Here is a 22,772-nt window from a genome sequence, read left to right on the forward strand (position 1 = left end):
CTGTTGCTCTGTCGGTCGTCTGAGCTTTTTCTATGCATTACTGTGACTTCCTACTGTGTGCCTGTTCATTGAACGCACCTTGAGTCCACTGCAGGAATGATTGCTGCTTTTTCTTCTGCTTCTCCGTGAAAAACATTTGCTCTTGTTACAAAATGTTTCCAAAACTGACAATTGAAAACCACACGTGTGTTCATGTGTTTATTGAAAACATGCGTAGGCAATGCCAATGCTGTCGCGTGGCTTCCACTCTGCTTGCGCGCTCCCGTAGAGCCTTAATTAGCGCGTCATACTACTCAACGAGGAGTGGATGGGCAGCGAGCGTTACGCTTGATAAGCTTAATTAGCGCTTCATGCTTCTCAACGAGGAGTGCACGTCCAGCGAGCGCGAAGCCATCTTCCTGCGCCCTCTCGCACACACGCTGAAAGAGGCCTGTCGCTTACTTAAGGCGGCCATGCGTGTATGTTTACCTGCCTTTAAAACAGAGTTGGCGGGCTATCTCGTATTTATTTTTTTAAGTACCGGTACTAAGAAAAAGTGATACAGAGCCGTTTTTTACGCCAAAACATCAAGGTACGGTACTGGTACCCCGTGCAAGACTAGCGCAGCGTACTGCATCCAGCTGACAGACTCGCGCAAATCAAGTAGTTTGAAAGTGTTTACCTGTTGCGAGAGAGCTAATGGAGAGCGAGAGCGATTGGTATTTAATGTTACGATTGTATAAACTTTATAAGCTAGTGTAACTAAGGTGTGGTTTGTAGGGGTAGGAGTCTTTGAATGTCTCACGATTCGATTCAGATTTTTGGCTGTGCGATTCGATTCAGAATCGATTTTCGATTAAGAAATATTTTTGATTCAAAATAATTTGATTGACAATGATTTTTGCTTCAATTTGTAGATGTTCCAGGAATTGTAATGATCTACTCCAGTCTGACTCACTAATGCTAGTTAGTGCCCTACTTGTGGCACTTTTAGCATTCAAAAGAACGGCTCCACGCTGCAAAAAAACAACTTTTATTGGAATAACTTGATCGTGACTTTTTCCTTCTACTCTCTAATGTGGCTACAACTACAGTGTATCAGACCGCGTGGAACCATACTGCCCCTAGGTGGCCAAATTGGGTACAACATGAACAGCGCTCCCAATAAAAGCACACACAAACAAAGGGAAGACAGTATAAAATAATTTAAATAAAATCTATTTTGGGACATTTAAAATCGATTCTGAATCGTACTAAATGAGTATCGCGCTTCTTACGAAAATCGATTATTTTGGCACACCCCTAGTGTTCTGTTCCTGTGTTGCACATTCTGTTTTGTATTCTTATCTCCGGATGGTAGTGAGCACATCGCACGTCTCGCGGTGGAAAGGGACTCATCCATACATTGTTGGTAAGGTGTGCTAATTCGGCTTGCAAGTAAAGTTTCTTGTGTTCGGCTGTGGCCAACAGTAGTTTGTGTGAAGACAAAAAGGTGAGGTTACCAACCACATCTGCTGGCAGCATTCTTTTCAGTCGCACTATATTATATTATTCTATATGTAAAAATAATGCAGATGCATAATTTTTGCGGGCTGTACCAATAAAATGTCCCTGAATCTCCGCACACTTTTCATCGCTTTTTGAGCACTTCAAACAAGTGCACCCCATTTGTCAGTGACAGCCACTCACTCTCTCAGGGCTCCAGCTGATGTGCCACTATCAAGTTGTATCACTTCTCTATCCTTCCTTGCTCTCTGTCTCTGCCCGTTCAAACTCCATCTGACAAATTTCGGCATGAGTATATTAGGGTTCATAAAGATACCCCCTTGGCTCATTGGTAAAGACATTGTCTTCGTTATCAGTGTCGTTGTCAGAGATGTTATCGTGAGTTTTCAAAGTTATAATTACGGTGGAACACGCGTCTGTCAGCTGGATGCAGCGCGCCTTGCAGTGATACGAACAGAAAAGTAATTCTCGGCGGTAATGGAGTCTGACTTTTTTCAGGGATTGAAACCACAACCTCCCAGTCTCAGGGTGGACACTCATCCACTAGATCCACTGAGCTAGTAATCCGAAGCGCTCGAAGCCCGTTATTGCCAACACAAACTTTTTCCACCAACATCGACACAGTGTCATCCTGAAGTCATGTACAGTTGCTTAAAGGTATAGTCCGACAGATTTGTTTTGGCCTGTCCAGGACGTTTCTGGGTGGGGGCGCAGCGTTTTACCTTCAGCCTAGCCGCAGAGGCAAGCGATCACCTGCTGATTTTTAGGCTCGTTTCGCGGACGGAGTTTGATTCATGTATCTTGTATGCATATGGAAATTCAGTTGTGCGAAAGCCCGTTCCTGATCAGTGACTGTTTTCACACTCTAATTGTTTTGTGTATTTCTTTTGAAGGATTTTGAGGATCCTTGGCATGCAGCAGATTGGACGCAATTATTACAACGCCAAAGATCCACTCAACATCCCGCAGCACAGGTACATACTGCTTTGCTTTTAGAACTATTAAAAAAAATTGCTTAATTGGGTTATGTAAAAACTCATTTCCTGGGTAATAATAAATGGAGAAGAGTTAGAACAGAATAGAACAATTGTGAGAATCCAGTTGTGTTTTGATTGAAATCTCTTACCTAATGTTTGAATATGTACATGATTCAGTACTGGGTAAGCACATAACGGTCACTTAGTGTTTTTACAAATAACCTTAAATTACTCCCATACCCACTCAGACTGACCATATGGCCAGGCTATGCCACAGCCATCTTGCAGTTTGAGTCATCCTTTATGCTATGCACCGACGTGAGCCACAAGGTGCTGCGTAGTGAGACCGTTCTCGACTTTATGGCAAACCTGAGGCAGCGGTGTGGATCGCATTCCTTCAGTGATGTTTGCGCCAAGGAGCTTGTTGGACTCATTGTTCTCACCAAGTAAGAAGTTTTTTTTTTTTACTACTCACATAATCAGCTGAAGTCAGCCATTACTAATCATCAATTGACATATGTTTCTTTGTTCTTAACTATTCTTTTTCTACCGATGCTCTGCCATTGCTAGATACAACAACAAAACCTATAGGATTGATGACATTGCTTGGAATCAAACACCGTCCAACACATTCAAGCGGGGGGACACGGAAATCTCTTTCAAGGACTACTACAGAAATGTTAGTTATACAAACTATTTGTCTGAATGCTCTGACTGCCGGATGTAAGGAAATTTAATTAGCCATCATGACGGATGTACCAAAGTGAATGTTCTTGGCCGAAACGATAGTCAAAACACCCCAAAACGTTCATGTCAGTGTGAATAGTATGATTGCCCTGCGGTTTTCCATTAACCTCATTTTGGGGCAGGCAAAAGTCTAGTCTGGGGCACAGCGCCGCTACTAAATGAATATACAGTAACGGAATCTCTGGCACGTTCCTACTCTTGTCATCTTCAACCTGTTAAAATATAAAAGCGATCGGCACAATATTTGGGACTTGGAAAAACAGAACTGCCAGCCGTTATGGATTGTCCGTATTTTGTTACGGAAATCAAAAAACGCTGACGCGTTGTGGCCATAACATGAATATAACGGATATTTTAAAAAGCCTCTAACTCCGGTGACGTAATCCGTTGCTGCTCATTAAATTCACAATGCTGGGTCCTCCGAAGGCCGAATTCGTCGGCATTACGCCACTTTCGACATGAGTTGACAACACGCACAAACTTGCATATGAATGGACTGTCTGAAAATGCGCTACTGACAAGCAGCATTGACAGTCCATAAACTAATTACAGCTACTATTAGTGACTAGTTGCCTAGCAAAGTAGTTGTTTGTGGCACCCCCAGAATCTGTAGTTTTTTTCATAAAGTGCAACTAATTTGGTTTAACTGTTTTAAAATGTTTATAGCAATATGGTCTGGAAATCATTGAGAGCAATCAAGTTCTCCTGGTCAGCCACGTGAAGAGGGTTGCCCCAGGACAAACTCCTTCTGGACCAGCTTTGCTCATCCCAGAACTGTGCTACCTTACAGGTACTCATTAGAAAATGAAAAATGCAGGTTATTAATTCCAAATTCAACCCTCAATTCTAGTGATAATTGAAAGTTCGTAATAATGCAATTTATGTGTGGTAACAGTCAGTGAATTAACGCTTTAAAAAAAATTGCAATGTAAGCAGAAATTAAAGGGGAAGCCCCCCCCCTGCTGTCGACTGAAGATGACAACAGTTGCTCAGGGCTCAGGCAACGACCAACCACAGTTCAATTATTTTCTGAAGCAGAGCTGTGATTGGTTGTTACCTGAGCCCTGAGCAACTGTTGTCATCTTCAGTCGACAGCAAGTGTCAAAATGGCTGCTCCCTGAGATGGATAAAAATGGCTGGATTTTGCTGCATAACTCCTATTCCACAATTGTAATATTCATCATAATGTCATGTTTAAACTGGTAAGGTCACATATAACACATTTTTGTCAAGACATTTTTAAGTTTGACTTCCCCTTTAAACTTCTTTGTCAAGGTCTGACTGATAAAATGCGAGCAGACTACACCATCATGAAGGACCTCAGTATGCACACCAGACTGGTCCCAGAACAGAGGGTAGGACGCCTTCTCAGATTTTCTGCTACCATAAACAAGTAAGTGTACACTATGGTGTCCAACTTGGTTGTTAATCTTGTGGCTACAAACTTCAAAGACAGTTGTCCTGTTCTACTTTGGAATGGTTGCCATTTGATTGCAATAACGCAGAGCTACAAACTGTGATTGTCTGTATTTTGTTGAACACTGCATCGTTACACCCGCAATGCTGATTGTTCCGCATTAAGTGCCATTGGCTATATTATCTGAAAAAAAGCAACCATGTAATCACCTTAAATTTAGACAAAAACAGTATTTACCGTATTTTCCACGACCATAAGGCGCACCGTATTATAAGGCGCAGTCAGTTACTGGTGCTATTTCTGTGTTTAACACACATAAGGCGCACCACACTTTTGGGCGCACGCACGGTTAAACATACACTAGCTCAAACCATATGGTAGCATGCTATTATGCTAAAACATATGCTAGTTTGTCAGTTATGTTTTTAAATGATTAAGTAAATATTTCAATCACGTACTTTTTCATGAATATCGTCCGATCATGATCGGTGACCGATCGATTAGAGCATCCCTAGTTGCCGGGGAGCTGGAGCCTATCCCAGCTGTCTTCGGGTAGTAGACGGGGTACACCCTGAACTTGTTTATTTAGTCAAAGTGTAATAAATGGTGATGCTTTTGGTCATGATAGTTGTGATATGACATTTTCAGGCTGCTTTATCTGTTCTGGGGAACTCTGAAAAAATGATAATTCTGGCTTTAACATGACTTCACAGGGATACTGCAGCACATGGTGAGTTGGAGAAGTGGGGACTCGACTTTGACAAGCAGCTTTTAAACCTGACTGGCAGAGTCCTCCCACCAGAGAGGATTTTCCAGAATGCAAGATCGGTAAAATGCTTCAGAGTTGCATGTATTTGTTCTTTTAAGTTTAAATTAATATTGACACATTTGTCCCTTAGTATGGTTACAACCCCAGGACAGCTGATTGGGCGAAAGAGATGCGTGGGCTTCCTGTGATTTCCTCTCCTCCTCTGAAAAATTGGCTACTGCTTTACACTCGACGAAACAGCAGGGAGGCTCAAAGCCTCCTGGAGACTCTGTACAAAGTTGCAGGCCCACTTAGGATCACCCTAGAAAAAGCTGTCATGTGAGGGCCATTAAGTGTCTTGATACCCATGTAGTTGCATGCATGCAGCGTTTGTCGTTAAATTGTTGCACCCGCACCCTCCATTAGGGTTGAGTATGAAGATCATCAGGAGTCTCTGCTGAGAGCCCTGCAGCACAGTGTCAGAGCTGAGACACAGATGGTTGGTGGAAAAAAAATTCTGTTGTGATTGTACATGACTGATTTACATACAAGTCAGTGTTTTGTTGTTTAAATGTTTGTAAATGATTGTGCTTCCTTGTAGGTGGTGGTGGTCCTCACCAGCAACAGGAAGGACAAATATGACAGCATTAAGAAGTACCTGTGTGTGGATTGCCCCACTCCCAGCCAGTGTGTTGTGGCCCGTACCATCAGCCGACCTCAAGCCCTCATGACTATTGCGACCAAGATTGTGCTGCAGATGACCTGCAAGATTGGTGGAGAGCTATGGAGTGTGGAAATACCTGTAAGTCACAGGCATCGCTACGACAAGATGTTCAAGAAATTTGTACGCGGTTCCCCTGTACCGGAGAAAGTTATTGTTTAATCATGGCAAATTTGTCTGGTTTTTCTGCTTGTTAGGATAGTGTTGTCACAATACCAACATTTTGACTTTGATACTGTACCTGCATAAAATACCTCGATACCGGTACTGAAACGGTACCTCGACAAAAATCTAAAACATTAGCAAAAGCAGCAAAATTAAAACTGACATAAGAATTTCAAATATTATATAAATATTATATAATTTTTTTATTAATTCGAAATATTAGGATGTATACAGGTTAATTTATGTAAATACTTAATATATTTATGTACATACTGCATGTGCTTTCACATTGCATGCCATATTCTTGAAGTTCTGTATTTGACTGCATTTGATGTCATCCGTTTTAAATATTGGTAATACAAAGGCACTCCCATGACTCAATGTAACTCTTAACTCTTGCTTGAGTGTGCGTGCACAGTGCAGACGCATTGCATACATATCCGATACAAAAGTAGCCCATGTCGGATTTGAAAAAATCGGAATTGTACTGTTCACACTGCATGAAAAAATCGATGGGTGTCGTGCTGCATATGGGCAAAAATCGGAATTGAGCTGCAGTGTGAACGTAGCCAAAGGTTGAGGCTAAGCAAGAAACAAGGAACGGCAAAGGAGCAGCTTCAGCTGCCTTTTAAGGCCCCGTCCACACGAAAGGTCCGTTTCAATGTATCCTCACAAGTTTCTTACCATTCAGGCCGTTCGTCCACACGAAGGCGCGGTTTCGGAGCTTGAAACCGATCACTTTTGAAACCGGGTTCCAGAGTGGAAAGATTTAAGAAAAAGAAAGAAAAAAAAAAAAAGATTTCAAAACGCTTCCGTCTGGACACCAAATGCAGGATACTGCTCCAGCGATGACGTAATGGTCACAGCTCAATGACGACGCATTGTCGCTGTTTGATGACGTATGCGCCAAATCTCGCATGACTGCGCGCAAACCGTCAGTCTGTCAACAACAATGGCGGATAGCCGTGTCGTAGTCGTTTTACGCAGCCTCCTTAGCTTGCTTATGTTTTTGCAGCAAAATATTTTGCCACTTTATTCCCACGTTCGGTGTTGTACTTAAATCACCCGCCATTGTCACTTCTCCTGTGTTCGTCTTTTTCATGTTGTCCATGTTCTGTAAAAGAAAAAAGTCCAAAAGTGTTCATCTTCTTCGCTGATTCGTCTACGCTTTTTCGTTAATTTCCTGTGGTTGCGCTAGCTATGTCTTGAAACGCCTCTGTGTGTACGAGATTTTTTGAGGAACGAAGCCGGCTTTGCTTCGGTCTGGACAGGGCCTCAGTCAGCTTGATTACAAATCTGTAGCAGGTGCGTCACTAGAGGATCTGCCCAACGTCACTCAGGCTGCACTGACTAAAACACAACAAGCCTGAGCGCAGACATATGACAAAAACAATATAATATGCCAATTGTTTTCACCGTGTAAAGGAAGCATTTGCATTGCAGAAATATCAGAAATGCGTGGTTGTTCGAAATTGTCGATTAGCATATTTGGAATTGGATTAATCCACAAGTAATAAATATTAGTGATGGCGAGAACCATTTCAGCAATTGGTTTGAGAAAGGGTTAATTTCTTGAAGCTTCATCTGCACACGAGAAACCACCTGCTGGCCACAGTGGCCAGATGTATAATGGCAGGCAGCTGTATCTTAACCGCACAATGTGTGATGCATAGATGATTTTTATGTTTGTTTTGACTGAAGTATTAAGGTTTAACTATAAATTTTGTCAACATGATGTATATAGAATTTATTAATTCACTCTGCGTGTGTACTTTCTTTTTTTCTCACCCTTTCACATGTACAAAGTAAACTTCCGTGAAACACAAAGACACCATAAATACAATCATGGTGAAAATTATATATATTTTAAATCAATGTGACGAAAATGATTTTGCTAAAAGTGAGGCTTGAACCCACTCGTAAACTGCACCGGTATGAAAGCTGCGTGTTTTATCGCTACGCTACAAATGCCATACTGTCTTGTAAGGATTCCTAGTAGTGCGTGCGTTTGCACAGTGCCAGATGACACTCGTTTTCTCTGCTCTCCAACTATCTCACTAAATTAAACGGCTAACACTACTACAAAACTGCAATAGCTTTATCCAAACAATGAGCTGGCGATGACGCTTCAAAAAAACAAAACAAAAAATGCACAATGGAGTGAATGGAGCTGCTGTTTGAGGGGTTCATGGCTCGCGTAACAATCGGAAGCATTTCCCGAAGCAGTCACGTGGTACAACAGCCAAGTGAGGCTTCGGATGTCATCATTTTTTGCTCCTCTCAATGCAAGCTTCGATACACACTTCGGGCATACGCCCACTACATTACTCAATACAAGCCTCGAAGCACCGGCACGTCTCGTAACATCACTAATACATACCAATGAAAAGTGCATTACTTTAAATATTTTGGTTATTGGATTGCATTGAAAAACCTAAAACATTAGTTAGCGGAATCATACTAATAGATGGCAAAACATGAAACTTGAAAATGGTTTCTGAACTTGAGTTATACAATCAAGAGGTCTTGTCTTCTTGTGCAAACATGGAATGTTAGTATTTGTTGTCAGTCAATAAATCCACAGTACTTTGAGGGCAGTAAGCTAATAACCACAAAACCAACATTGTTCCATTAACATTTTGTTGTGTGCAGCTGAAGCAGCTGATGATTGTGGGTGTGGATTGCTACCATGACACTGCGACTGGGAAAAGGTCCATTGGTGCTTTGGTGGCCAGCCTCAATCAGAACATGAGCAGGTTTGAGAATAGACCCAGGACAATGCATGGCTGTAACTGCTACAATGTGTAACTTTTTTTGTTGTTGTCAAGATGGTACTCAAAGGTCAAACTGCAAAGCAGAGGTCAGGAAATTATGGATGGACTGAAGATGGCCTTTGCTGGCAAGTTCAAAATTCAAATATTTTACCTTATGCAAAATCATAGAATGGTTAGTGCTACTATTAGTAAAACATTTCTTTGCAGGTGCGCTCAAAGACTACTACAAATTCAACAAATGCTTGCCATCCCGCATCATTGTGTACCGTGATGGAGTGGGGGATGGACAGCTGCACATTGTGGTCAACTATGAGGTGGCACAGATCATCGACTCCATTAAGTCTATGGGCCAAGACTACATGTGTGTGCTCCTTCAGGTGAGACACTTGAGTGAACATGACATTTTTAAAAACTTTTTTTGTTTTTTTTACTCAATTTGGCCAGGCCCAAGCTGAGTGTGGTTGTGGTGAAAAAGCGCATCACCTGCAGGTTCTTTGAGCACAGCAGTGGGAAGATCCTCAACCCACCACCAGGGACAGTCGTCGACACTGAGGTCACCCGTCCCGAGTGGTACACCGAAGTCTTTTTTCCACATTCAAAATCATAAATGTTTTCTTTGGAAGGACAAGAATGGTTTTGACCTTTATTTGCCAGGTATGACTTCTACATTGTGAGCCAGGCAGTCAACCTTGGCAGTGTCTCCCCTACTCACTACAATGTTGTGTATGACACCAGTGGACTGAAGCCTGACCATATGCAGCGGCTCACATACAAGCTGTGCCACATGTACTACAACTGGCAGGCAAGTCACCTTATTCTTTATATTTAAGACTTCATTCTTGACCCCTCAACAACAAATACAAACAATTACAATGAAATTGGGACGTGGATTAAAAACAAAATACATCCATCCATTTTCTAAACACGCTCATCCTCACAATGATTTTCAAATCCTTTTCAACCGTTATGGAATTGAATTCATTACAGGGAGAAGATATGTATCAAATGATCGATGAATTGGATAAAAAAAAAAATTATTAAAAGGTCTCTAAAAGATTAATCCATTATCGAAAATGTGACCATCAATTATTCAAGCAGGAAAAGTCCTCACCTTTCTGCAAAATTTGGTGTTTTGAAACCAAACTAGGTCACTTACGTGAATTGTGTAGATCCAATGAGAATTTTTTTTTGCGGGGGTGACGAGATTCCGTGTATCAGTGAACTCCGGGTGGGATGGGTACCCAATACGGCAGCGATTCACGTTAAATCAGACAGTGACATGTTTCGAAGCACGTCTTAAGTTGGGAAAGAGTGTGGACTTCTTGGTGCTGAGGCTGAGCGGCAGCTGAGATGTCGCCACCATCAGTTGGCCATATACGGGGAGCACCGCCGCGTCGCCCGCCTCTCCCCAGCGCGGACACGGCAGATGTCCAGCTTCAACCACTGATTCGAATCCTGGTGTAAGGGGTGTGGCCTTACCACCGTTACAATATATTATAGAATTTGAGAACAATACTTACCACGTACTTATACCATATTTATAATTTCATGGGTAGTTAAATCTTGTGGCCAACATTTAGCAGTAGCAAGCATTACATACCGCGTCGGATAATTACACATTAAAATGAGCTTGCCCCGGGTCCCAATTATTTTCATTGTCGTTCAAGTCCTCTTCTGTCATTTTTTGCAAGATGTTACCCCGCAAAGTTGGGTTCGAATTCATCGCGCTGTGTGGCAGGCAAGTTCTTGAAAATTTGTTTAAACTGCACAAGGAACCAAAATAACACTAATTCCATTATTTATCTTCTGTTCTTTTATTACTGCTTAACTTTGTTCTTTACGTTGTTCATTGTAAAGAACTTTGCTTCTCATTTTGTAATTTGTAATATTAATATATTTTGGTATTAACACTTTATTAATGCTATATCTTAATTTTATTTTTATATTTTTACTCAATCTTCTCTGGCTCGTGTTTTAAATTCATGATGTTTTATTGTTTGTCAGATTTTATTTAATTAAAAATAGCGGTTAAAGTGAATGATCTTTTATATAATTATTATTTTATTGTTAAATAAATTGACATTTATTACCACAAACAGAACAAAAGGACAAATCTGTTCAGTACCGGTATTGATACCCCAATACTGACAATTGGAACCAAACCAGTTCAAATGTGAAAGGTTCCCATCCCTACTTGAACATGCAGTTTTTTCAACATCCATCATCGTCCAATAAATGTGGCAAAGATGTTTGCATTTTCTTTAACTGTTTTTCTTGACGCCGTAAAATTTTAAACATTAAAAAAAAACATTTTCTTTATTATCTGGTTTATCTGTATGACGGCAAATTGGTCAACGATATCGCGCATCCCTACTCCCTTACTCCAAGTGCTTCTCTCCTTTTTTACCCGTTTTCATGCCTGATTGTCGTTTAATCATTAAATCTCTTTGTCTGCCATTTTCTGTCTTATGGATGTTTAATATGCTGCTTGCAGGAAAGTAGCAACATTTGTTTTCAAAATTTAATATTAATGAAATTGGGGTGGGACTTAATACGTTTTTCTTCCTCCCACATCTTTTCAGGCTAGGTTTAGTTGAGTATTGTCTGGAAAAATTTATAAATTATTGATTTTGATTGCTGCCTGAAATAAATTAACAATGAATGAATGAATATGCGTGGTTTTAAATCTGAAATCCAAAGCACAAGAACTATGAGGCAGACATGCTAACCAATTGAGCACCATGCTGCAGAGATTTGAAACAATTTCTAACTTGGCTCACGGCAGCTGTTTTCGACTGTCCCTGAAGGCAGCACCTTAGACAATTTCATCCCGTGAAGGAAATTAGATTTGCTAGCTTCATAATTTTTCAAACCTTCACTGCATGACCTGTTTGTTATAACAAGTGAAAGAGGAAAAACAAAATGAGTAATTTTCATTGACGCTCACAACTTTCTTTGTAAATGTTATTCAAAACAAGTCCTCCATTGAATATGATGTAAAAGTCACCATCCATTGGTTTTGAGTCACTTTTGAAACTGACCACTTTAAAACTGACACGTGTACAGCCAGTGGCCTGTGCCATTGACAGCAACAGTGGTCTGTGTAGCTACTGGATATTGTGACCAGTCATCCACTTTACTTTTTTCCCCGATTGAAAGCGGGTGAGTATTCGACTGCACCCTGCCTCTCCCCCATTAAAAAAAATTAATCCTGCAAAATAATCAAAATTTTTAGAAAATGTACCTGTAATCTATTGTATTTTTTTTTGTAACAGTATTGGATTAGTTATTTTTGTAAAATGTATATTCCCTGAATATGTCATGCCTAATAATTTATCGTTAATCCCCAAATATAAAATAAAAAAGTGAAATTAGTTTTTATATTTTTTTCTTTTCCTTTTGGCTTTTCCCTTCAGGGGTCGCCACAGCGAATCAGTTGCCTCCATCTAACCCTATCCTCTGCATCCTCTGCTCTCACACCAACTACCTTCATGTCCTCTTTAACTACGCCCATAAACCTCCTCTTTGGTCTTCCTCTAGACCTCCTGCCTGGCATTTGGAAACTCAGCATCCTTCACTATCTCTCCTCTGGACATGTCCAAACCATCTGTCTGGCCTCTCTAACTATCTCCAAAGGCTTTAACATGCCCTGTCCCTCTGATGTACTCATTCCTAATTCTATCCATCCTGGTCACTCCCAAAGAGAACCTCAGCATCTTTATCTCTGCCTCCTGTCTTTTCCTCAGTGGCACTGTCTCCACACCAACTACACCGCTGGTCTCACCACAGTTTTATAAACCTTTCCTTTCATTTTAGCTGAAACTCTTCTATCACACATCACACCTGACACTTTTCTCCACCCGTTCCAGCCTGCCTGCACACGCTTCTTCCCTTCCTTTCCACACTCTCCATTGCTCTGGACTGTTGACCCTAAATACTTAAACTCCTCCACCTTCTTAGTCTCTTTTCCCTGTAACCTCACTCTTCCACTCGGGTCCCTCCCATTCACACACAGATACTCCGTCTTGCTATGGCTAACATTCATTCCCCTCCTTTCCATGGCAAACCTCCACACTTCTAGGTTCTCCTCCACCTGTTCCCTGCTCTCACTACAGATCACAATGTCATCAGCAAACATCATAGGACATGGAGATTCACCTACCACTACTTTGCAGTACCTCCACTCTTGTAGGTCACCCTTATGTTCTTGCCTCTTCTGGAAGAAAGTATTCACGACAGCCATTTCAATTCATTTTGCAAAGTCAATCACCATCTGTCCTTCTGCGTTCCTCTCCTGGATACCAAACATGCCCATCACCTCCTCATCACCTCTGTTTCCTGCACCAACATGTCCATTGAAGTCTGCACCAATGACAACTCTCTCACATCTTGGGATGATCTGCATCATTTCATCAAGGTCTAACCAAAAGTTATCGTTTTTCCTCCTCCAGCTCACATCCTACCTGTGGCGCATAACCACTAACAACATTGATCATCACACTTTCAATTTGAACTTGAACCCTGCTCCTAAACTTCTAGCCTTGCTCTCTTTCCACCCTAGTCTCCTGAACACACAGTATGTCCACCTTCCTCTGCATCATGTCAACCAGCTCTTTTCCTGTCATAGTTCCAACATTCAAAGTCCCTACTCTAAGTCTTAGACTCTTGGTGTTCCTCTTCCTATGAACACACCTTGCTCCTCGCCTTTTTCGACCAACAGTAGTCCAGTTTCCACCGGCACCCTTGTAGGTCAACAGCACCGATGGCGGTCGTTGTTAACCCGGGCCTCGACCGATCCGGTATGGAAGTCATATATTTGATTTGCATGTTTGATTTGGCCAAAGGTTTACGTCAAATGCCCTTCCTGACACAACCCTCTGTATTTATCCGGGCTTGGGACCAGCACAAGAAGACACTGGCTTGTGCCACCTTGCGGCTACATTTAAATTAGTATTAATATATAATATTAAAATATTTTCCTGAAATGTTGTGCTCAAAGTCCTACCTCAAACCCCCCCCTGACACATAGCAGTAGTTTCCATCATAAAAGAAGCATACCACACTTGGCTTTTTGTGAGATTTCCTCATGAACTCTTTTTGTTTTTAGGGGATCATCGCAGTCCCTGCGCCTTGCCAGTATGCACACAAGTTGGCCTTCCTTGTGGGTGAAAGCCTCCACAGAGAGCCCAGCATGGAGCTGGATGACCTCCTCTTTTATTTGTAGAGGAAGGATGCCTGTTTGGCTGTTTGTTCATACGTTGTGCAAGCTACTTAATTGCATGACCTTTGTAACCTTGAGGTCTTTGTCTGAACCGTTGTAAACAGAGGACCTCTTCCCCTTGAGGTCTTCCACATTTGTTTTCCCTTTTTTTACATGGGCTATTTTCAAGAAATGTTTGCTGTGTAGAAAAACAAAAGACTCTAGGGTATCTGTCTCAGGCTTTTATTCCCTAAGTGTTCAATTTTGTAAGCACACCTAACTCAGTATTTTTCATCTTAGAGGTGGTTGATCTCTTGAGAGGCAGGATGCTTGTTCAGCTGATAAATATGTTATGTATGTAAAATGTGGATTGCCTTGCATTGCGTAAGGTATTTTTCTTTTTGAAGAACCTCGAGTGGAGGAGTTTGAACAGATGCTGCAATGTCTGCCATGTTGAAGAGTTTTGTTAATGTTCATTGAAAGCATAAAAAATGGAGAAGAAAAGTGTCATTTCTTCTCATTCAATCAAACATGTTAATGTTACAAAATATCAAATTTATTTAGAAAAGATTGCACATGCACCCACACAGTAGTTTGAATCCATCAATATAGGCTGATTATTCATATAATGAAGCGAGCTCACATTGCAAACTAAAAGGTCTTCACACCATGAGACACGCTTGCACTGCTTAATTATAAAGTGAATGTACAAAAAAGGCAGTTTGAAAATCAAGTATAAACATTTATAAACAATTTACAAAAGAGCAACAGTCACACAAATGTTTAGAAGCAATGTGGACTAAGCAAACTGTTGGGCTAAGTATCATGTAACACACGTTGACAAATTTCTGAACAAGAAGTGTACACATTTGTCAGATAGTTTTGCATACGTTTGATCTTTTGGCAGTATTTGTCAGCGTCCCTTTTGATGCATGGGGATGGAATAAGGGTTCAATGCTATGATGGTCATTGCACTGTTGTGGGTGGCAGCTAAATATGTTGGCTTTCAACTGATCATACATTCACTACACAGTATAAGGAGTGTGGCTATACAGAAATTTACAGTACTCTTATCCTGCATCTGGGTGTCAGGCTCAAACGTTTCCAATGAAGCGGGTAGAGGGGCTGTAAAGAGGTAGTAGCCTTTTTTCAGTTGGACTCCACTGTCAAGTCAAGCTCCAAAGGGTCATAATACTGCAAGTGCTAATTTTTACTATATATTATGCATATATATATATATATATATATTTCTTTTGGCATTTTAAATTCATCAGCAAAAGGACTCTTGGATGCTTAAATATAAAATCGAATTCTAAAAGGATATTTACCGTAGCCTGGACTTGGAATGCCATAAGATTTTCTAGACAACACAAATGAGACGTTTGCATGAACATGGTCATGCTGTTTTGACAAAAAGTAAAAATAAAATGATTATAAGGCAAGTATATGTACGTTTGACCTATGAGATGGAAGTGACGAGAGCCCCCTGTTGCTTGGACGGTGTGCTTATTTTGATAGGGAAATCCAAAGTTGACACGCTACTTGGGAACTGCTTACGAATGCACAGCAAGCAAACTGACCAGTGCCACACAGTCTGAACGAGCGATATCACATCCCACATCCCACAAGTAACTTGACAAGGCTTGAATAAATGCCACATGTCCACTGTCAAAAATAGGTCATGTTGTCTTATTAACAGCGCCAAGCAACAGTTTCTTCCCTTCGGAGTGCAGTCCTTTTGTCTTTTTGGAGGCGAGCATGTCCATTGGGGCACTGATAGGACTGCAGGATGTGCGGCTGCACTGTGGGAGAGCCTGCTCTTCTGGGCCGACCCCATTTTTCCCACGGAACCTAATGGGAGACCCGTAGGGGACAGTTGAGGGTGTTAAAAAGCCAGCTGTCGGTCACACCATCAGTGAGCTTAAGTCTAGCTCTAGAAGAAGACTAGAAGCACTCAGAGGCCCTGCAGAATACAAACACTGCTTTCTTGTTTCTGTAAGAAGCTGCCCGCAGTAAAGAACTAACTTCCACAATCAAGACATTCCCCAAATAATGGCAGCTCCTTACACAAATACATTTGCGGTTGGAGACAAGAGGGACGTCGCACATTCACTTGTTAGATACAGTACATAAATCTATAGAGACTAGTAGTGATACAACTGGGTGTACAGAGAAATGACTGGTCACGACTCATTTTCTGTAATCATAAGCTAAAAGGCTTCTTCAAGTTGCACTTCAGGAAGACATACAGGGTACAGGGCCGAGATACACTGTGGTCTGTGAGCTGCCGTGTGGACAAAAGTATCGAGACACCTCTGCATCACTTGAAGCTTCATTTTGCCAAGCCTTTTTGGATGACACTATTCCAAAAGTGTGGGAAATTCAGCTTAAGGTCACATTTCAGGGTGAAACTTAAAAGGCACCTAATGAAACCTCAAACCTTTGAAATGCTCATCGTGCTTGCCATTGCTGTTTGCCAAGACTATTTCTATGAATGTGTGGGACGGCCTACTGTGGGAGGGGTCATTGAACGCACCTCGAGTCAACTACTAAACGCGAGTACAGTACTTGATTTCGATGGTTGAATGCAAAAACAATTATTTTTGCAAAACCTTATTTATGAAGCAAAATATAAAAACACAGAAGTGTGTTCAAGTCTTTAAATGAAATTTATGGGTGATCCAGCCCCACTATGTGCGTGTCCCCACTTTGCCTCTGCAGACAGATTATTATACTGTAGTATTCACATGACATTTAATCACATTTTGAAATCAAAATAATCCTCACAAATCAAACTACACTCTAATGCTTTTCAATGAGCGGAGCGCTTGCATTCACAAAGACCACCATTTTGACTATTTGTGAAGTTCGGAATTGAACAGTTACATTTATTTTTAACTGTTTTATCGTATGAATCGCTATGAATACTGAGTGATTGACATACACATATGGCACTAACAATTTGCTTGGTGTCTGGACTAACAAAGAAGAAAAGAAAAAAGATGAGAGAGGTCACGTCACGCTAGCAAGAAGTACTGAAACACTAAAATGTTGGACATTTGCATTCAAAAGAATAGAGGTCACATTAAATTAATCTGTAAAGGTTATATTAGTGCATTTCAAGTTTATGAAATTTCACCTGAAAGCTGAATATTCTGTACTTTTGATGAGTAATTCCTACTGTATGCTTTCAACTTTGTGCAAGTTTTAGAAGCGTGAAAGTTAATAGCCACAAAGGGAAGACCACGTCCATTTTGTTTTTACTGCCTGCAGGTGTGATGGGAAGGTGTCTTGAAACTTTAGGCCTTTCAGTGCGACTTTCTTTCTCCAGAATGTTTGAGGGTTTTGTTAATTAATTAGCATTTGTGCCAATGTATAGTCGAGTTGAGCAGTCTGTAAAGCATCTGAGCACAATTTATAATCCATAACTTTTATAAAGTCCATTTTTGTATTTTTACAAAAGAAAAAAGAAAATCTTTGTAATTCAAATTCCTTTTGAGTTTCATTAATGTATTTGCATAGATGTAGGTTTTACTATCTGCTTCCTAACCCCTATTCTGGCGTATGTCACTGTAATGTGAACATATTGTAATTGCCAGGTGCAGTTTTATCTGTAGGGTTGTGACATCTGAGGGATGGGGACAGTGCAAAATTGCCTTTTAGCTTAGAAGGAGTTACAGCAGGAGACTCATTTGAGGAGACAGACACCGTCATGTACAACACTCGGAGGAGAAACAACTGAAGATACCACACGTCTTGTCTAATGCATTGGCTGGGGTTACTGTCACCTAGCAACGCACGGTCAAAACAGCATGTTGAGATTTTGGGCTAACCCGGGAACAACTCTCACCCTGCCTTGATGGGAAAACGAAGCTTCATGAAGCACTTTTTGACTCCTCTCGATGGCGCTCTTGGTTTAAAGATGCAGTGGAAATGTCATCAATTTCCATTGTTTTTAAACCGAGTGCCATCTAGAGGAGTCAAAAAATATTGCAAGTGCTTCATGAAGCTTCATGAAGCACTTGTGATATACTGCAAGTGCTTCATGAAGCTTCATGAAGCACTTGTGATATTTTTTACTCCTCGAGATGGCACTTTTGGTTTAAAGATGCAGTGTAAATGTAATCCACTTCCATTGCATCTTTAAACCAAGAGCGCCATCTAGAGGAGTCAAAAAATATTGCAAGTGCTTCACAAAGCACTTGTGATATTTCATATCAACAGGAATGGCAAATAAGTGTCCATGTTGCATACCAGAAACTAAGGGGACCCATGTCATCTGCATTAGACGAGGGGGAGCGTAATCTTGGTATCCTCAGTTGCTCACTTACGTGACGGAAACACAGCCTTTAAGGTGTGAAATGAACACTCTTCTTCTGTTTTGCCAAGCAGGTGAGGAAAAGAAATAACATGGTGATGGAATTTCAATAGTTGACAGAAAAATATGACTGCACCTATTTTTGAAATCATTGCATATTTGTTACATAAAAATAACATTTATCATCCCATTTAAAAAATATATGTAATGGTGACAGGACTACATTACAAGAGAGCAACCCCCCCCCCCCCACCCACAACAAAAAAGGCATTTAGAAGCATGTACAAAGGTGTTGTTTTTTTTAAAGAAAATGTTACAAAAAAATCATGCTTGTAAACTTTTAAATCATGCTGGCCTACACACTATGGGGTTGTTTTTTAGTACAGCAAAAGTAATCTTCTCAAAAAGAAATTTAAAACTGCTGTATTTGAGACATAGCAGAGCAATTAACAAAGTTTATACTTTAATTGAAAATGCTTTATAAATTATATATATAGATATACACGACTCACAAAAAGTTTGGCTTTCGGGTGAAATTTCAGGACGAGCCTAAAATGCATTGAGCTGAACTTAATGTGACCTTCTTTAAGCTTTTGAATGCACGTCCAACTGTTAAATGTTTCGGTACTTTTTGCACACGTTGATGTTCTCTAACGAGAAGCTTAACGGCCAAAATTCACGACAGGTGTTTGCTCCTTGAATCGGCCAACAAATGTCCTGGTTCAATTAGAGCTGTCGTCCTCATCACGCTGTTCACATTTTGACATCATGAGACCAAAACGACGCCCAACGATGCATCAACAGTGCTGCGAGTATTGTGATGCTTCAAACAGGATGTTCTCAGATGGACGTGGCCACTGAGCTCAGCAGGTTGCAACAAAGATACTGAGAGAGTCACAAAAAGATGTAGACGTGGACGCCCTTTGGCAACATCTCATGCTGACGACTGCTACATTGTAAACAATGTCTTGAGAAACCGGATGATGAAAGCCACTCCGGGCGTTTTGGGTGCCTCTCACCTCCCTTCTACTGTCACGACCAGTTTGCTCTACATTATTTATTTGGTTGTTACTAACATGTCCTACTCTCATGATATGTCACTAGCGTGAACTTTTGACATTTTCCATAAATAAATTTTACCTGAAAGCCAAATATCCCAAACTTTTTGTGAGTAGTGCATATATATATATATAGATATACGTACACACAGTTACAGAGTTTTCGACATAAACAAAAATAGTTCTGCCAAGTAATTAGTCTTAAAAGTTTTTATTGATCATACAACATCTATTTATTTACACCATCGGCTAAAATGTCCTTGCGCTATGATCAATGAGACACGCCCGCACACACAACAAAAAAAGGGGGGAGAAGAAACGGAAGCGGAAGAGTAAACATAATGACTGAGGCCTAGTACTGCGAAGGAGCATGTACCCTTTTGGTCTTTATCCGTGTGGGCGTGTCCTGGGGGTATCGTGATGGTGAGTCCGTGAGAAAAACCTCAACGTCATCAGGCACTTCTTCTAGAAAGTTGGAAGGAACAAGTCCGTTGTGTCCGTTGAGCTCACCCTAAGGAGTACAAGGATGGTGACAATGTTGAAGCGTAGTTATTTTTATGCTTCTCGTGGTGAAGATGCTTTTTTTTTCTTTTCTTTTTTTTTTGCTTATTACAGTGCTGCACTGTAGTAGGCCCGAATAGTTGGCATACGTCACTGGTTATAAATGTAATTAATTTTGCCACTTACTGTCGACTGAAAACGGCATGACGTGCTAAGGAAAACAGGTAACGACCAATCAAGGCTCAGTTCGCTGACTAAACCCAGAAAACAGGTGAGCCCTGATTGGTTGTTACTTATTTCCTCAGTACAGGTGATGGCAGCTTCTGTCGACAGCAAGTGGAAAATGTGTTTTTAATGTATTAATTGTAAAAGAAGAAAAAATTAACTCATTCACTGCCATTGACGGCTATAAACGTCAAAAATTCATTTGAACTATTTCTTTTAGTTTGATATTGTTTCCACTTTTGTTAACAAGAGTATAAAAACCTAGAATTGTTTTATTGTACATTTAGAACAGATATAAAATGTGTGATTAATCATGAGTTAACTAGTGAAGTCATGCGATTAATTACAATTAAAAAAAAATAATCGCCTGACACCCCTAATTTTAAATAACCTTTCCTTTTTTTTTTTTAATTTAAGAAGAAAATATTATAAACAAATAATTAATTAATTTAATTGTAATTGATCGCATGACTTCACTAGTTTTTTTAGGAAAAGATAAAAAAAAAAGATTATTAAAAATTAGGGGCGTTTGGAAAAAAATGGTAAACTAATAGAAATAATTCAAATGAATTTATGGCAGTTAATGAGTTAATTCTGGACAAAATATTAACTTCTTACTGCTGAAAATAGTCAAGTATCCCTTGAAGGTGTTTCAAGGTGTGCATTGTCCCAGTAGAGGGTGCTAGTGAGCTATAGAAGAGGCTTGGCATAAGTTAAAGCTGAAAACAATCATCCAAACATTTATACAATGATTTTGACTTTTGTCAACTGACTTTTTTGTGTTAATCAACTATCTGAAATAAAAGAAAAAGGAACGTTCTACCTTGTAGCTACCTTGTAGCTAGTTTTGTCAGTGGAAAAGCGACATCATTTATACTGGATGAGATTTCTCCTCTGATGAGACCAAATGTGTTTTAATGTGAAACTGTAAGAATTTCTAGATGTTTAACTTTTTTTTTTTAAATGGCAGTTATGTTTGCTACTTACATAATAAAATCCATCTTCATCTATTTCCCCAAAAACTGTGATGACATCCCCAGCACAGAAAGTCAATTCAGCCTGTTAGGAGGAAAAATCAGCACACACGAAACCTATTACACTTTTGTCATTACAAACTTTGCAAAACATCACGTCTATTTGGGCGGGGGGGGACTGGGAAGTGTGTGAAATGTGTCCTCCAGATTAATGTGAAGCATCATCACATTAATGGACACCAGTGTCAATTGGACTGGGACTATTGAAGAGAGGGTGGCAGCACTTCCGTGGCATCCTCCAAGTAGGACAAACAAGCTAAACAGTCATCGTACAGTATGCGGTGTATGTACAGCATGTCGCAGACAGGTTGACACAAAGACCACAGTGAGGAGGAGAGACGCTAGCTCAGGCAGTGTGGAGCGGTTTCTATTAGTGACCGCCTTGGACTCAGAGCTGTGAACGCCACCGTCTCCTTTGGACTCCAACACTTAAGGAAGGAAAACACACACAGAGCAGACAGCGATACATCCTCCTCGCCCTCACTCACCTCGTCATCTAGTCTGTTGCCCTCATACTGTGTCGGTGGGTGGGAGTGCCAATAGAAAGGTGAGAGTAAGTACAAACCAAGGGATGGGGGAAAAAAACAGTTTCACCTTAACCTTTCAAAAGGCAGATTGACTTGTGAGATTACAGGGTCAATATATAGTTTTCTATATATGTTAACTGTACGTAATACGCAGACCTGTTCAACAGCTTTTCAAGAATGATGTTTAAGTGCAAGTGGTTGGCGAATGTTTCAATACTAATGTCTTTAAAAACTTATTATGCCATTGAAAGCTAAACTATGTTGTTTTATAGACAGATGATAATGTGTGGTCAAGACAATGTGGACAGATTTAAGTGTAAAAAGCAACGTGACAAAATGGCAGTCAGCGTTGAGTTGTTGGAATGGCCACTTCAATCTGAGTATCCCCGTACCCCCCCCCCCCCCCACCACCAAAAAAATGAATAAATAACGCAAAGAAACAGTTCTTTTTTTTTGTCTGAAGTATAGCTGAAAGTGTTTGTTTTTTTCATTTAGTTAGTTTTAATTGGTTTTTACAGCAAGTTTGTTTAAAAAAAAAAGCCCTGTTTTAGTTTAGTTGTAACTAGTTTTAGTATTAGCTTTAGTTTTTTACTTTGTTGTGTTTGTCACACAAAAAAAACGACACTGAGAATTCCGTAATAAAGTAAAGTAAACTACAATTCTCAAACGACTGTTTGACCTTCCTTCTTCTGTATGGGCAATAAAGAAATAAATACTTTCAAAATGAACCCTCAGTCATGCAGCGCATATTCGATATTAATTGAAAAAGATGAAAATGAATGACATTATTGCTACAATTTTGGTTAGTTTTATAACTTTAAGATGCGATTTTGGTTCGTTTTAATTTCTGCTTTTATTTAACTTCATTTACGATT

General features: G+C 40.3%; 2 protein-coding genes across 3 annotated transcripts in view; one reads left to right on the top strand and one right to left on the bottom strand.

Moving 5' to 3' along the window:
* The window catches only part of piwil1 (piwi-like RNA-mediated gene silencing 1), a 34,734-nt gene extending 19,996 nt beyond the window's left edge, over positions 1 to 14,738 (top strand). Inside the window, exons 7-21 of the mRNA XM_086076755.1 lie at positions 2,379 to 2,459; positions 2,711 to 2,908; positions 3,033 to 3,141; positions 3,876 to 3,999; positions 4,485 to 4,602; positions 5,340 to 5,454; positions 5,526 to 5,713; positions 5,801 to 5,873; positions 5,976 to 6,176; positions 8,913 to 9,016; positions 9,089 to 9,159; positions 9,242 to 9,395; positions 9,479 to 9,604; positions 9,689 to 9,836; positions 14,142 to 14,738. Coding sequence (XP_085932881.1) covers positions 2,379 to 2,459; positions 2,711 to 2,908; positions 3,033 to 3,141; positions 3,876 to 3,999; positions 4,485 to 4,602; positions 5,340 to 5,454; positions 5,526 to 5,713; positions 5,801 to 5,873; positions 5,976 to 6,176; positions 8,913 to 9,016; positions 9,089 to 9,159; positions 9,242 to 9,395; positions 9,479 to 9,604; positions 9,689 to 9,836; positions 14,142 to 14,258 — 1,927 coding nt within the window. The 3' untranslated portion in view covers positions 14,259 to 14,738. The remainder of the gene's footprint in view (positions 1 to 2,378; positions 2,460 to 2,710; positions 2,909 to 3,032; positions 3,142 to 3,875; positions 4,000 to 4,484; positions 4,603 to 5,339; positions 5,455 to 5,525; positions 5,714 to 5,800; positions 5,874 to 5,975; positions 6,177 to 8,912; positions 9,017 to 9,088; positions 9,160 to 9,241; positions 9,396 to 9,478; positions 9,605 to 9,688; positions 9,837 to 14,141) is intronic.
* Positions 14,739 to 14,768: 30 nt separating this feature from the next.
* The window catches only part of rimbp2b (RIMS binding protein 2b), a 106,226-nt gene continuing 98,222 nt past the window's right edge, over positions 14,769 to 22,772 (bottom strand). For both annotated transcript variants that reach the window (XM_086076753.1, XM_086076754.1), the window contains 4 exons: positions 21,859 to 21,885; positions 21,324 to 21,395; positions 19,987 to 20,121; positions 14,769 to 16,085 (listed from right to left, as the gene is read on the bottom strand). In XM_086076753.1, coding sequence (XP_085932879.1) covers positions 15,927 to 16,085; positions 19,987 to 20,121; positions 21,324 to 21,395; positions 21,859 to 21,885 — 393 coding nt within the window. In that variant the 3' untranslated portion in view covers positions 14,769 to 15,926. The remainder of the gene's footprint in view (positions 16,086 to 19,986; positions 20,122 to 21,323; positions 21,396 to 21,858; positions 21,886 to 22,772) is intronic.

Source organism: Leptonotus elevatus, chromosome 5, assembly GCF_054856555.1.
Source record: "Leptonotus elevatus isolate MCC_2025b chromosome 5, RoL_Lele_1.0, whole genome shotgun sequence".
Taxonomy (NCBI): domain Eukaryota; kingdom Metazoa; phylum Chordata; class Actinopteri; order Syngnathiformes; family Syngnathidae; genus Leptonotus; species Leptonotus elevatus.